This window comes from Rhinopithecus bieti, unplaced genomic scaffold, assembly GCF_001698545.2.
Source record: "Rhinopithecus bieti isolate Rb0 unplaced genomic scaffold, ASM169854v2 scaffold_39586, whole genome shotgun sequence".
NCBI classification, from domain to species: domain Eukaryota; kingdom Metazoa; phylum Chordata; class Mammalia; order Primates; family Cercopithecidae; genus Rhinopithecus; species Rhinopithecus bieti.
This window is the reverse complement of record NW_016816842.1, coordinates 1762814-1778832: the sequence shown is the minus strand read 5'-3', so window position 1 is coordinate 1778832 and position 16019 is coordinate 1762814. Positions and strand designations below refer to the sequence as shown.

At 34.9% G+C, this 16019-nt stretch overlaps 1 protein-coding gene across 1 annotated transcript in view; it reads right to left on the bottom strand.

The window, feature by feature from the left end:
* The window catches only part of CCDC14 (coiled-coil domain containing 14), a 51845-nt gene that overhangs the window by 33044 nt on the left and 2782 nt on the right, over positions 1-16019 (bottom strand). The window contains 8 exon segments of the mRNA XM_017855359.1: positions 2439-2955; positions 4678-4772; positions 4883-5119; positions 11979-11991; positions 11993-12028; positions 12030-12050; positions 12294-12366; positions 12681-12736. Of these exon segments, the coding sequence (XP_017710848.1) occupies positions 2439-2955; positions 4678-4772; positions 4883-5119; positions 11979-11991; positions 11993-12028; positions 12030-12050; positions 12294-12366; positions 12681-12736 (1048 nt within the window).

Sequence of the window (16019 nt, the reverse complement as noted above, 5' to 3'; positions counted from 1 at the left end):
TTTTTCTCTTCCATGCTGCTGGTATTTGCTTCCTCAGATTTCTAAAGAAATTAGTTCAGTAAACTAAAGATTAATCTTAAATCACAGGATTATTACATAAGTGATTTTTTTTTTTGAGTTCAAGAGTCAAGTAGGAATGTGGCTTACACAAATCTCTTAGTCCATACTTACCAAGGGCCACAGTGGACTCCTATGATTGCTATAGGGTTTCCTATAATTGGTTATAGTATTAACATTTATAATACAACCTTTGATCCTAGCATAAGCAAACAATTTACTTTAGGGGGTTAATATGGCAAAATATTGAGTGAGGGTCCACTAAGATAGTTTCATTATTTAATTTTCTAAAGTAGATTGAACACAAGCGGCCACATCTCATTTCATGTGACATCAAAAGGTTGTTAATAATTGTGGAGAGTGGATGTTTTTGGAGACTGCAAACAGACACAGGCGTGGAAGGTAGATATTAATTATTTTGCCTTTTACCTTTGCCCCTCATTCCCATTCATATTTACTATGGGCTAAAAGTACTTAAAATTATTTATTAATTATCTGATAACTAACAGGTTGAAAGTATATTCTAAGTTACAAAAATGTAATCAGTTTCACAGATATTTTAACATCCTGATGAAAAGTACATATACACAGTAAACAACTGTGTTCAATTATCAAGCAGTCTTCTACCAATTTTTATTTGTTTATTTAGAGACGGAGTCTTGCTCTGTTGCCCAGGCTGGAGTGCAAGTGGTGCAATCTCGGCTCACTTCAACCTCAGCCAGTGCCTGCAATCCCAGCGACTCTCCTGCCTCAGCCTCCTGAGTTGCTGGGATTGCAGGCACTGGCCATGATGCTTGGCTTTTGTATTTTTGTAGAGATGGGGTTTCACCATGTTGGCCAGGCTGGTCTTGTACTCTTGACCTCAGGTGATCTGCCTGCCTCAGCCTCCCAAAGTGCTGGGATTACAGCTGTGAGACACTGCGCTGGCCTTCTACCAATCTTTCATAGAGCAGTTTCGCTCATAGGCTTTGGAGGCTGGGACCTGGGCTCCACCACTGTCTGGAGCTATAACCTTGGTCAAGTATTTAACTCATTTTTTTAAACAAATTAATCTTTTGTAAAAAATTATTTCTTTAAATCGACAAAGAAAAATTGTATAAATTTATTATGTATAATATGTTTTGAAATATGTATATATTGGGATGGTTAAATAGAACTAATTGACATATGTATTACCTCACATATTTATCATTTTTTATGGCAAAAACACTTAAAATCTACTCTCTCAGCAATTTTTAAGAATACAATATTGTTATTAACTATAGTTATAATGTTATATAGTAGATCTCTTTAACTTATTCCTCCTACCTAATTGAAAGTGTGTATCCTTTGACCAGCATCTCAATTACTTAACTCTTGGAACCTGGTTTCTTCATGGTTAAATGGAGATAAAAACAGTACCTTACAGGATTGGTGAGAAGATTAAATGAGATACTGTTTCTCCAAGTCTCAGTTTCCTCATCAGTAAAATGGGAGTGGTAACAGTACCACATAGGGCTGCTGGGAGGATTAAATGAGATAATGCACATAAAACACTTAGCACTGTGCTGGACACATGGTAAGTGTTCAATAAATGACAGCCAATGGTATTATTATTATTACCATGATTATGTATCTGATTGTGAAAATGGTAATAAGTTAAAGGTTGAAAACACAGCAATTTTAATATACTAAATCTTTGGTTTAACGGTGCTACATTCATATAGCATTTTAAGATTTTTTGTCTGCAGACGTTAGGTATTCAATCAATGCTTCCACAATCAATTACTGTGTTTTCCAAGATGACAAAACTGTAACTCATTTCAAGCAAAAGCCATTACTATAAAATACATATACAGAATGGAAACAAATGAATATAATCTGGCTCAGAGACATTTCTCTTAAGAAAAAAAAGTCCTAAAAATAAACTGAAAAGGGCATAAGAAGGTATGGGTTACTTCTCAAAGCGAGATTTGTTAAACAACCTAACAGTTGGCTATTAAAGAAATGACAAGAAGGAATTCTCTGCATCTTTTTAAAATAGAATAATCAGTCTACTCAGGAAGTTAATCATTTATAGGCGTTCTCTAATTAAAATTTTTATCTGTAGAAATTCTCTTTGTTGAATCTTTTAAAGGTCTATTATCAAGTAGAATAAATACACACTTGCAAGCAAAATACTGAATGTTTGATATTCTCAAACACATTTGAAATCCACAGGAAAGAAGGAATCAAAACCTTAAAAAATAAGAATACAGTAAGTAGAACTCATTTTCTTACTAGCTCAAAACACAGTTCTACGGAAAACACCACAAACTCCATTTAAATGATAGCTAAATAATATGACATTGCTATTTAGTATAACACCATACATACTACAGAAAATTATAAGTCTCATCTACCTTGTTCTGCTACCAGGGCCTTGAGCTCTCCCAACAAATATTTTATAATTCTAATTTTTTCAGCTGTCTCATTCACATTTTTTGCCTTCTGTACATCCTTGACTGTTTTTGTATCTCGCACACGTATTTTTAAATCCTTTCTTTCACTTGTGGTCTCTCTAATTTTCTCTCTGGCACATTTTTCTTCATTAGTGGCCAAGAAAGCTGGTTGTGACTGATTAGGGCTTTGGTGTGTCTGACTGGCCAGATGCGTTTCTTTTCCATGAGATCGAAAAAGAGACAAATATGTTTGAAAACATTTTAGTAGGTCTGTTTCCTTATGAACTCCTTGTTGTGGTGGAATTCCATTAACAAAGCCCAGTTGCTGCAATGTTGGAACAGCTGATATGTCAGTTTTGGGCAGACTACATGGAACTCCAGGACTGGTATTAAATGAATTCCTTAGAACATCAGTACAGGTTGCAGAAACTGTTTTACCTTGTGATGCAAACTGACTGTCACCATCAGTTTGAACTTCCTAAAGAAAGAGGAAAAACAAGTCTTCAGAAGTATGAGCACTCATTTGTAGGTATTAATTACAACAAACTCAAAAATATGAAATATATTTATTAAAAGTTTATTAATATATTTGTTTTGTGAATATTTAATAAGTACTTACTACTATATTTTGAGGATATACTGCAGTCTGTGTAACTATTCCCATACGGTTAGACATTTAAGTAACAGCCAGTTTTTCACTGCTGAAACATTTCTGTAAATATGTTTGTGCAACAGCTTTTTGTATGTTTGAACTTATTTTCTTATGATGTAATTTCCCAAAGTGGACTAATTTTTGATGCTTTTAAACCATCTGTGGTATTGTATTTGTAAACAGTCTATTTTAGTCATGGCCTTGTAATGCTCCCAAATTACAGGGTAAACTAAGCTTTAAAAAACAAGAATCTTGGCCGGGCGCGGTGGCTCAAGCCTGTAATCCCAGCACTTTGGGAGGCCGAGACGGGCGGATCACAAGGTCAGGAGATCGAGACCATCCTGGCTAACACGGTGAAACCCCGTCTCTACTAAAACTACAAAAAACTAGCTGGGCGAGGTGGCGGCGTCTGTAGTCCCAGCTACCCGGGAGGCTGAGGCAGGAGAATAGCGTGAACCCGGGAGGCAGAGCTTGCAGTGAGCTGAGATCCCGCCACAGCACTCCAGCCTGGGTGACAGAGCGAGACTCCGTCTCAAAAAAAAAAAAAAAAAAAAAAAAAGAATCTTTATTGTACTGAGGAAAAAAATCCAACTTACTTACTTTGAAGCTAAAAATATTAGTAAGTTTCTGATATTAGAAACTTACCTATTAATAAAAATACTAATTATAACAAACTCGAATATTACTCAAATATTACTAAATACAAGTTACTACTCCTAACCATATAGTAGTTACATAGACTATGGTATATCCACAAAATACAGTATTAACAAGTTATTAAAAATTCACAAATGGTATATATTAATAAACATATTTTCAATAAAGTATTATGTGAAAGAAGCAGTATATAAGACTGCATAAAGTTTACTTATAACTTTATTTTAAAAGGAAAGCAAAGTTAACAAATACAGACCAGAAACTAAAACCTGTACAGATGATTAAACAATTGGAAAGAACTCTATCAGTGTGTTAAAAGCAGTTGTACTTGGGTGGTCAGTATGGTTGATTTTTTTTTTCCCCCCTACTGATCTCTTTCCCTCTAACGATCTCTTTCCCTCTTTCTCCTTCATTATTGTCATTAATACATAGGTAAAACTTTTCTTTCTTTTTTTGAGACAGAGTCTCACTCTGTAGCCCAGACTGGAGGGCAGTAGCACGATCTCACTCACTGCTAACTCCCCTTCCTGGGTCCCGGTTCAAGTAATTCTCCTGCCTCAGCCTCCCAAGTAGCTGGGATTACAGGCATGTGCCACTATACCCAGCTAATTTCTATATTTTCAGTAGAGATGGAGTTTCACCATGTTGGCCACGCTGATGTTGAACTCCAGACCTCGTGATCTACCCACCTCGGCCTCCCAAAGGGCTGGGATTACAGGCATGAGCCACAGTGCCTGGCCATAAACAGGTAAAACTTTTATAGCAAAAAAAAAAAAAAAACCTGATCTTTAAATCCTAGTGCATTAAGTTACAATCAATAAATTCAACAGTCCTTCCTCAATGACTGCTATAAGTGAATAGTTACTTATGTAGTATACAAACTGTACGCACAGAATGAACCTGTGGAGGGCAGGGTGGCCGCTGAGGTGACCAGACTGGGGTGGAGGTACATAAGCCATAACTAGAATGAGGAGTTGCCTGAGATTCTATAAGTAAGAGGGAGAAAAAATTAATCACATATCCTACTTTTTATACAATAACCAAGCAATTTAATTAGAACTTACACTCATGATTTTTAAACAGCATTCATACTCACCAGCGTGAGATAAAGCATGGCATGGTACAGCAGGAATTCCATTAGGGATGTTCTTTGAAGTCAAGTCATTCATCAGTGACATTTGAGTCTGCACATGTTCACAGAGGGCTTGGTATATTATGGGTGAATACATTCTATAATGATCTTGCAATGACCAATTTTGTTCTAGGTCTGATGTGTCTCTTTCACTTCTAGCAGAAGCTTCATTAGGTATCTGTTTCTTATTATCTGAAGATGCTAACGTGGAAGAAGAAAAAAAGTTCTTGAAATATGATTCTTCAAAAATTCTTACCATAAGATTTTAAAAGAAAGGGCTCTCAGAAGTAGTACAATTCATCACACACTTCATAGAAGGGCTTTACCACTATCACCCCCAGTAAAGAAAATCACCTCAAATTCTTTCTGAAAGTAATTAGTGTTTTAAGTTTTCCCAGTCAAAAATTATCTATACTAATTCTTACAATTCCCATTTTTTTATGCTACTTGCCATGTGTAAAATCTCTCCTTCAATTTTAACACTTCTTTTAAGGGAGTTATATTATCCCTAAAGTCCAATCAAACTCCTTCACCTTGTTCCTTGTCAGTTCACGTTGTCAAGGGAAAATGGAATAGGAAAGAGAATTGTTTGTACAATTCTGATGCTTTGGGTCCTCAAAAACAAAACAAAACCAATCAAACAAACAAAATCTTAGCCTGGCATTTAAAGTTTTCCAAAGCTTGACCACAACCTACTTTTCCAACTATCGTCCCATCACCTCCAACTCAAATTTTTCATTTCAGCCAGGCCAATTTAGTTACCCAACAAGCTTTTCTCACCTTCCAATAACATTGTTCATGATGAACCATTCCTTCTAATCCAATTGTAACCACTCACCAAGGCTCATCTGAGTTTCCTTCTTCCATGAAGGCTTTTGCAATCCAATCATTCCAGTCTAGTGACTACTCTTCACCACCCCAGAGCACATATTGTCTTTACAAATCATATGCCACTGACACACTGCCTTATATTGCTTATCTTTCATCCTCCTGCCTTTCTGACTAAACCGTAAGTTTCTTTAAGCAGGGCTGTACTTCATTATTTTGTCTTACAGAGCCTAGTATTAGTCTATGAACAAGGTAGAATTAACAAAGTATTAACAAAGTAATAAGTAAAAAATAACAAAGTTTTCTACATAGCACTACCTATAGATTGATCCCCTTCCCAAATGTTTTTTTAAAACACTATTAACAGAAATGAGAATATTCTGGTAAATCATAGGTTATCAGTATACAAAACAAATTTAGCAAAACATATGGCTAATTGTCGCACCTACCAAAGCTAAACATACATATATCTATGACATAACAATTCCACTCCCAGGTATACACCAATAGAAATGAGTGCTTATGTCTACTAAAAGACATGTACAAGATTGTTCACAGCAGCTTGATTTGCAGTAGCCCAAAGCTGAAAACACCAAATAGCCATGAATAGCAGAAATGGATAAACCGTGGTATACTCACAGACTGGAATACTATATAGCATTAAAAAAAAACACAAAGTACTGATATATACAACTACCTGGATGTTTAATACACATCAGGCGAGTGAAAGTAGTCAAACACAAAGGCGCATAGTGTTCAATCACATTTAGAGAAGTCCTCACACAGGTAAAAGTCACAAATGGAAATAGAAGTCAGGAAAATGGTTACACAGGGATAAGGGTCTAGGTGATGGTGAGGGTACTGACAGGGAGGGAACCTCGCAGGGTGCTAAAAATTTTCTATATCTTCATCTAGGTGGTGGCTACAGGGGTGTATACATAAGCAAAAATTTATTGAGATTTCTGTGCCTTAAAATTAGTTATGAAAAGTATTCCTTATTTTTTTAAAAAACAAAATAATTAAAATTTAAAACTAGAGAATCCCTCAAATATACAGTTTATTGAAAATAAAACATTACTAAAAGCATAAAACTTCCATGTAAAAGCAAAACAGAAAAGTTAAAGGCAGATTAAATACTATAACCAGTGAAAATAGAAAAAAAATTTAAAGAAAATACTTAATATTTGACTATGAAAATGGCTGAAGATATCAGATGCTTCCTTTTTGACTTGGGGTATGTTTCTTTTTGAGATGATCTATTCCTATGAATGTACTTTCCAGACCTAAATACAAGCTTTAACACTTATTAGCTGAGTAACCTTGAGCAAATTAACTTCTCTTGACCTCTTTTTCTTCATCATAAAAATTGTAATAATGCCTATTTTATAAGATTATTGTGAGATGTAAATGAAGTAACACTTGTAAATTTCTTAAATCAATGTCTAGCACACAGTAAAAACTCAATGTTAAATATCACCAAACAGCTGCGCTCTTACAATAGACAAGCAAATATATCATATTCATAAATCATGCTATCTGATGTCAGTAATAAACCTCTGAACATGTCCCCTCTGAGATGATTAAAATCAAAAGTAGTAAAAGTTACCTTCACTATCTGAACAGATCAGCTCAAACAAAACTGGTTAATAAACTTCTATAAAGCAAATACTATTTCTTATTGGAAATATAATTTTATAATAAATCAAATGGAAAAGCCCTCTAAAATATTTTAACTTTGAAATCTAAAATGATGGAGGGCGAGATCATAGCCCATGACCATCTAGCATACCACGAGTCCTTTCCTCTTGATTCCTGGGTCTTTCCTTCTGCTCTTGGATTTCCTTTGGTCCTTAAGAATTGGCTAGTTTGAGGAATTCTCAGATTTCACACACAGGTCACAGCATCAGGCTCTTATTTACTTTCTTTTCAAGGCGTGGTTTTCATGGTCTCTAATAAAGCTGAGCTACATTATGCCTCAGCCAGCAGATGTCACCAACTAACGTAAATTAATAAATTCCAACCTATTTCTTAAAAATCAAAGCCTTAGAACTAAAATGACTTCTTTTGCTCCTTTATAAACTCAGTCCACACAAAACTCTACTGATAATGTTGAGTAACTTTACTTAACAATATGAAGTCTTAAAGCCAACAATCCAAGTTAGAAACCATAAGGGAAAGACTGCAGTTATATGACTACTACACAATTTTAAAATAAAACTAATGACCAAATAGTCTGTTATTACATAAATACAAATGAAGTATATTTTCTTGCTCTTGTTAATTACACCAGCACACTCTACATGAAAATTTTAGCTATTGGTGTGGCAATATGTTTAAGTGATATCAGGTGATAACTAAAATTCACGAAAGGAATGTATTCATTTACTCAATCCACAAAACTTTTTTAGTCCCTGAAGTCTAGCTGCTGTGCAAGCACTGTCTGACAGAAAGTTATTCCTGCCACTCGAATATAGAACACACATCCAGTGCAGGTAAGAGCCACTGGATGCCTACTATCATTTGAAATATGTGAGAACATCTGGCCTTTATGAGGGGCAATCAATGCTCAAAGGACTTTTGCCTGTGGCTGGTTTAGCTCCCCAAGATGAAGACAGCAATATATGTTACTAAAAGCAAAATCATGAAAGTATTCAACACAGTTATCACATGTAAAAGCTCCTTATTTAAAAAATACATATTTTATTTAATGCCAGAATCACTCTCAAAAAAGCTCAATACAATTCTGGAAGGGTTTCTCTGCCTCCTTACTCCCAGAATGCATCATGGTGTGCTTACCTGACTCCATAGGCATTCAATGATTGGGTAGGTCCCAGATAGAAAGTACATGAGGGGGCCATTCCCCAGAAGACAGTTAACAAAAAATAGCAAGATAATGTGTGTTAAAAGTAAAATAATACATGGATACTAGTTAACATGCTGTAATAGATTGCTTAAAGTTCTTTATGATTACTTCATTTGGAAAGAGATGGTAAACAGAACAAGTGATGAGCTTGGATTTTGTGTATTGTTGAGCATTGTGGTAACACAGCAAAATCTTGTATTATTGGTTAACAGCTGCCAACCACACACACACACACAATTAGGAACTAATTTCTAATACTGCAACCCTAAAGAAGATTGCCCTGTGGAAATAGGTCCTTCCTTCTGATTAATATAGGAGAAAGAACAATAGGAATATTGCACCCTGATCACAGGCCAGAACTGCTGATTCGGCTGTAATCCAAATAAGAATTTAATGCTATGGACCCAGAAAGCCAGAATCTTCCATCTGCCAATCCAAATCCACCTCTACTGGTCTTCACCCTGCTCTCCCTGGAATGCTGATCTATATGGGCTGCAAAGAGACACTCCTCCAATATGTCTTGCTGTATATACCAAAAAAGCAAGGCTTTGACCTAAACTCCTTACCTGGGCCACTTCTCAGGGTTGTGTTTGCAGTAAGCAACCTTGAAGGATGAGGTAAGGTTTCCCTCTGGCACAAGCACAGGCTTGATTACTGCTTACTATCAAAGTGACCGATTCCCCAAGCTCAGTGTTCCTCAGCTGCAACCTAAACCTGTGCATCCATATGGGTCCACTGTATCACCCCAACAGGAACTAGGGTGAATAAGAACCAACACAATATGCTGATGCACATACTGCTTCCTGTGCTGTGAGTAATAAAGTCCTTTGTCTCTGACCCAGTAGTCTTGTCTTCTGCTAGCATCCATGACACAGTAAGACAAGATTACTAGCTCGTTAAGAGTCAAATCCCAGACCTGATATACATCAGTAAGGCTTCAGTTGGGTTCAATCCAATGGGAGTCTTGGCATATCAAGGAAAGGAAGAAGCATGAAGTCAGAATATACACTTATTCCTGCTCCCCTTCTATGAGGCCACCTTGGGCTGACTTCGTCCTTTCAATGAAGCTCACTGCTCTTCTCAAGGTAGCATATTCTACAAACAGTATCTCTTTCTAGATCCAGTAACCTTTCTCTCTCCTAATCCCTTATGGTCTAGAGATGGTAACAGCTCTGCTGCTGCTGCTGCTAGCACTAGGCTCATGCAACCTAGTAGGCAAAACCTGTGGTTTTCCTATACCCTACTCGTATCTTTATGAGTCCCTTTGTAAATAAACATAAATCCTCCTCGAATTACCTGAATTTGAGTGTTGCCATCTGTTTCTCATTGGAACTCTGACTGACAGAAGCAGTTAAGTCAGGATCCAATAAGTTGATACCATGACACCCATTGTCAGTCACATATATCGCAAATAATAGTTGCTTGAGGAAAGGTGCCCTGGATAAGAAATAACCTGCCTACAGACAAAAAGCAGGAGACTGGAGGAACAGGTGCTACCACTCCTTTCTTTCTCAATTGCGCCCCAATAAAAAGACTTCTGCTTTAAGAGTTAAGGCCAGGGTTTAGCACTCTTTTTCTTAAAAGGTCAAATAAATATTTTAGGTTTAGCAGGCCAGATGATCTCTGTCACAACTACTCAACTCTGCCACTGTAGGACAAAACAGCTAATAAAACACATTAATAAATTAGCTTGGCTGTATTCTAGTAAAATCTTATTTACAAAATAAAATAACTAAACATTACTTAAAAAACTGGCTGTACTGTGCTGAGCTTAGACCAATGCTATCCAATAGAAATATAATGCAAACCATATATGTAATTTAAAATTTCCAGTAACTACATAAAATAGGTAAAATTACTTTTCATATTTATTTAAATCAATATATCCAAAATATTAACATTTCAGTGTATAATAACTGAAATTTTGTATTAAATCTTCTAAATCTAGCATATATTTTACATAAAGCACAATCTAGATGCTAAATTCTCATCAGAAATACTTGGTCTATATTTAGATTTAATAAAATTTACACTTGAAAAGGTAGGTTCACATGTCCAAGTTATTCCAAACATACTTAAAAGTTTTATAACTGGATCAATTACAGTTTTCAAATTTAATTTTAAATTAATTTAAATTAAATAACATTAAAAATTCAATTCCTTGGTCGTACTAGTCATATTTCAAGTGCTGAATAGCCACATGTGGCCAGTGGCTACCATCTTGAATAGTACAGGTCATGATAATATAAGGCTATTGTTACTGGCCTCCAAGATGAGTTACGTTTCCCCTGCCTTAGTTCTCTACCTCGGGACTATCTGAAACATCAACCTCTAGTCCCATGAATGCTCTACTGACACTTTCTCAGCCTCCTTGCCTAAATCCTGATCTCTTAATATATAGGGATAATGCCTTATAAGACTTTCTAAACTTCATTCCTTGCCCAAGCTGAATCTAAGCATGCACTACAGTGCTGACATTTCTGGCCCACCTAAACTATAGAACTGGCTAGTGTAATTCTCGTCCATCTGAATTCCCATTGTGGACTTTCTCATCTTCATTTTGGGCTATCTTGTTCTCTAGGCCTCCAAGGGAAAACATAACCAAAACTTTCTTGTTCTAAACTAGGAAAAGTTAGCCATGAGGATGTAAAGTACCCTTGGCTATACTGACCATCAATCAGCAGCAGGCTCTCTTTCCTTACTGATCCAATTTTACCTCCTTATGTACCATGTATCCTAACTGTGCAGCTTGACAAGTTTGGCTTGAGTAACTTAGGATATATATATATATATAAAATAATCTTAAAGCAACTACTAGAAGTATCTACCTGAAATACAACCAATTTATGATTATCTATGAAAACGAGTGGCAGGGAAAATTAAGATAACTCTATATACCTCGCAAATGTCATTCTGAGTTTGAACTTTTCTCCTACAAAACTCAGACAGTCTCTTTTCTAGTTTTCTTCTTGAGAAAACGATAGCAAGCAAACTGGACTACTCAGTGATTAGAAGCTGAATACAGAAAGGCATAAGCACACATAAACCTAACCAATACTGATTATTAAAATGAAAGTCAACTGTATAATCCTGATAATTGATCAAAATCCCCACAATTAAGGATTATCTTTAAATAACTAAGAGAAAAAAGGCTTACATGTTTCTTTCTGGACTACCAAAGGAATAGCATGTTTTCACATCTTTTCTTTTTTGATCCATATTCTTTTGCTTTCTAAAGGTCTAGGGAATTAGATCTGTTTTTCTAAATATGCCTGTCATTCTGAACCTAATTAATAAAACAACAAATGTGTTAACATCAAAATAATTGACTTGAGATAAGGTGTTCAGCAAGAATTTTAAAAAATAAACCTGAATCTTCATCTTCTCAAAATGTCCCTCAGCAAAGAAGCACAACCATCAAAGCCCATGTACAGTTTCCGCCTGTAAGGAATAAAGTCATTTAGAATACATTTGTATATAACTGTTAGTGTAGGAAAAAATATATATTATGTAGTTTTAAAATTTGTTTATTTACAAACAATTTATTATTGGTAGAAAAGATGTTTTAAAGCAACAGACTTCATACTTCCTTAGAGCAATTAATACTTTGCATTTTATTCCTACTTTTTAGCTACTATCTGAAAACTAATTAAAATAGTGTGTATTGTATCTATTCAATCTTACCTGACTTTCTGCATCAGAATGGATGGAATAGCCAGAATCTGCATTAAAACGTGATATTTTTCTTAAATAGGTCCTGGAAAACAAGCTCATTAATATTTTTACAAATATTTTCCCCAAAATACATTACTAAGTAGTCATCTTCTTTCCAGCAAAGACAAGAAAGCTTGTCCAACCATGTACAAGACGAATTTATAAACACATTTTGAAGATTAGAAAGACTGTTAAATACTAAAATGATTAACATGGGTAGATATAAAAAGTTGTTCCCCAGAGCTTGTGATAGTAGAGGCCTACCTAATTTTCTGGGGTAGACGACATGTCATCCAGCCCAAAGACCTGAAAAACATCTTGAAATCTGAAGTTGTAAACGTCTTCATAAGTACTTACGCTTTCTTTCCATTTGTTAATTTAGCAGGTCCAGTGTGCCTTCCTGAAGATAACACCTATGACATAATACATTATAGCAGATAAACAAATATTTTTCTATTATATTTTCAATATGCTATCGTGACAAAATTTAATGTCATTTTTTTCTTTTATTCATCTTCTCAAACTGAAACTCCGTACCCATCAAACAATACCTTGCCATCCCCTCTTCCCCCTGACCCTAACAACTACCATCCTAGCTTCTATGAATTTTACTACTCTAGAAACTTTATATAACTGGAATAATACAATATTTGTCCTTTTGTGACTGGCTTATTTCCCTTAGCATAATGTCTTCAAGCTTCATCTATATTGTAGCATGTGTCAAAATTTTTCTTCCTTTTTGAGGTCAAATACTATTCCATTGTATGTACCATGTTATTCACTGTTTTAATTAATGTGATCTATCCTAAAAATCCACAATTACAATTTAATTCATATATTAAATTTCTTTTATGTAAAATGTCAAGCAAACAACACATATATTTGTTCCTTAAGCCTGTTTAAGGTAAAAGGAAATTGAGATATTATTTTAAACCAAAATTAACTACTACACTAAGTTTAGACTATACTAATCCCAAAATATGTTCTATATTCCCAAATTCTTTGAAACATACAAGTTAATTCAAGATACAGAACAGAGTTTTTAACTCTGCTTCCTTTTATGTACATTCTTTGGAATGCCTGATTAGACCAGCAAGAACTCTGCCCTTTATCTACATCTCATTGTCTTAATCTTACTTTTAAAATTCATATACCACTGTTGCTTTCTTAAATTTTTTTGTTTTAAAAGTGACATAATGGACAACCTTTTGTGTAGAAAAAGAGGAAAAAAATAAGCATTTGCTTTTACATGCATCCAGTATCTTGGGAGTTATGCCAGAAACAGTTAATCATGGATGCCTCTGGGGAGGGAAACTGAGTATCTGGGGGACAGAGCGAGAAGGGACACTTTCCACGGTATACTATTTTATATCTTAATAACTTTATATCAGATAAATATAATCTCTATTCAAAATAATTTTAAATAGACATAAGAAAGTCCCTGACTCCCTCCTCGTTCCACCCTCCAGATGTAGTCACTGTTGACAGTTTCATTTACAATTTATCTTGACATATTTACATATTGCATCTCAAGATAGCTTTGAGCAGTTACTACCAAACTTTCTGGAGTTACATGGCATTCTATTATATGCTTGAATATGTGCTCCATCCTTCTGTCACTGAGAATACATTTTTTAAAAACTGGGTTGGTAAGAATTATACTTCTTCAGATAACTTGGAATATGATGGAGGGTCATGAAGCCAGCAGTGAGAACATCACTCCACTGGTCTCTGTGTCACACTCTCAGGGTCTTTCCCTTTGGTATATCTATGTCGATGTCCTGGCTGGAATCATAGTAACAAATCCAAGCCATGACACTGTAATACTGTACCCTGGATCCAGTCCAAAAACAACTACCACAATTATTCTTTCAAAAAAAAAAATTTTTTTTTAAAGTACACTGTCTGAGGTACATGTCTGGCATAACTGTAAGGTTATATATGGTGTTTCTCCAAAAAATATACACAAGGCTATATTATAGAAAATCTAGTAAAGAAAATTACCCATGATAAAAGCACCTTGAAACAGTAACGATCATATTGGAACAATTCCTTTCAATTTTTTTTTTGTAGTTTCTACTATGAAATAATAGTACAAAGAAGCCCTATATATGCTTCAGATTCTGTGACCCTTGACGTTTTCCATATTCTCTCTCAATATGTATACACAGCATTATTTTCTGCCTGAACCATTAGAGTTAAGATATAATTAGAGTTGCAGATATAATACTTCTTTACTCCTAAATATTTCCTAAAAACAAGGCCATTCTCTAATATAACCATAGTATAATTATCAAAACCAGGAAATTAACATGGATACAGAATTAGGATATAATGTTCAGACCTTATTCGCAAGTTGCCAATTATCCCAATACTGCTCTTTACAAAAAAACAAAAAAAAACAAAAAAAACAAAAATCCCTCTGGTTCATGCCCAATCCACGCTTACATTCTGTTTCTATGAGTTTTAACTATTTTAGATACTTTATATAAGTAAAATCATGCAATATTTGTCCTTCTGTGACTAGCTTATTTCACTTAGCATAATGTCTTCAAGGTTCGTCTCTGTTGGTGCATATGACAGCTAGTTCCTTCTTTTTAAAGGTTGAATAATAGTCCATTGTATGTATATACCATATTTTCTTTATCTATTCATCTGTAGATAGACTTTTGGGCTGTTCCCACATTTTGGCTATTGTGAATAGTGCTGCAATGAACACGAGAGTGCAAATATCTCTTCTATATCCTGATTTCAATTCTTTTGGATAAATTCCCAGAAGTAGAATTGCTGGGTGATATAGTTCTATTTTTAATTTGGTGAGGAATCTCCATATTGTTTTCCAAAGCGGCTATAGCATTTTACATTCCCATTGACAGTGTACAAGGATTCCAATTCTTCCAAATCCTTGCCAATACTTGTTTTTGTTTTTTTAATAAGTCATCCTAACAGGTGTTAGGTGATGGCTCATTGTGGTTTTAATTTGCATTTCCTTGATGATTAGTGATGTTGAGCATCTTTTCATATACCTGTTGGCCATCTGTACATCTTCTTTGGAGAAATGTCTATTCAAATCCTTTTTTCATTTTTTAACTAGGTTATGTGTTGTTCTGCTTTTGAGTTATAGAAATTCCTTATATGTATTTTGGATTATTTATCAGACACATGGCTTGGAAATATTTTCTCCCATTCTGTAGACTGCCTTTTCCCTCCATTAATCATTTCCTGTACTGTGCAGAAGCTTTTTAGTTTGATGTATCCACGTTCTTCTTATAATTCCCCTGCTCAGCCCTGGAGTTGGTCATTTCTCCAAAAAGCCAGGACTCCTTAGTGGACAGTGGTACTTGGAAACCAAGATCTAGGTACTAGATGTGTTCTTTGCTATCGAGGCTTCCAATCTTTTTTTATATGCATTTTTTACTTAGTCATAATAACTAGATATTTGCAATTTTAAATCCTGTGTTTTCTACTTTTAAATCTTTTTCATATTCAGAAATTTTTAATGGTTGTATAGTATTTCTTTCAGTGGAAGTAATATAACATGGTCTTGGTTTGCTTCCTATTTTTCACAATTAAGAAAACAAACCTGGAATAAGCCTATCTATTGAAAACAGCCTTTTCATATTTCGGATTAAAAGGAAAATTATTTGGTGAAAGGTTATTAGTAATTTAATAACCCTTGGTACAAACTGCAAAGCT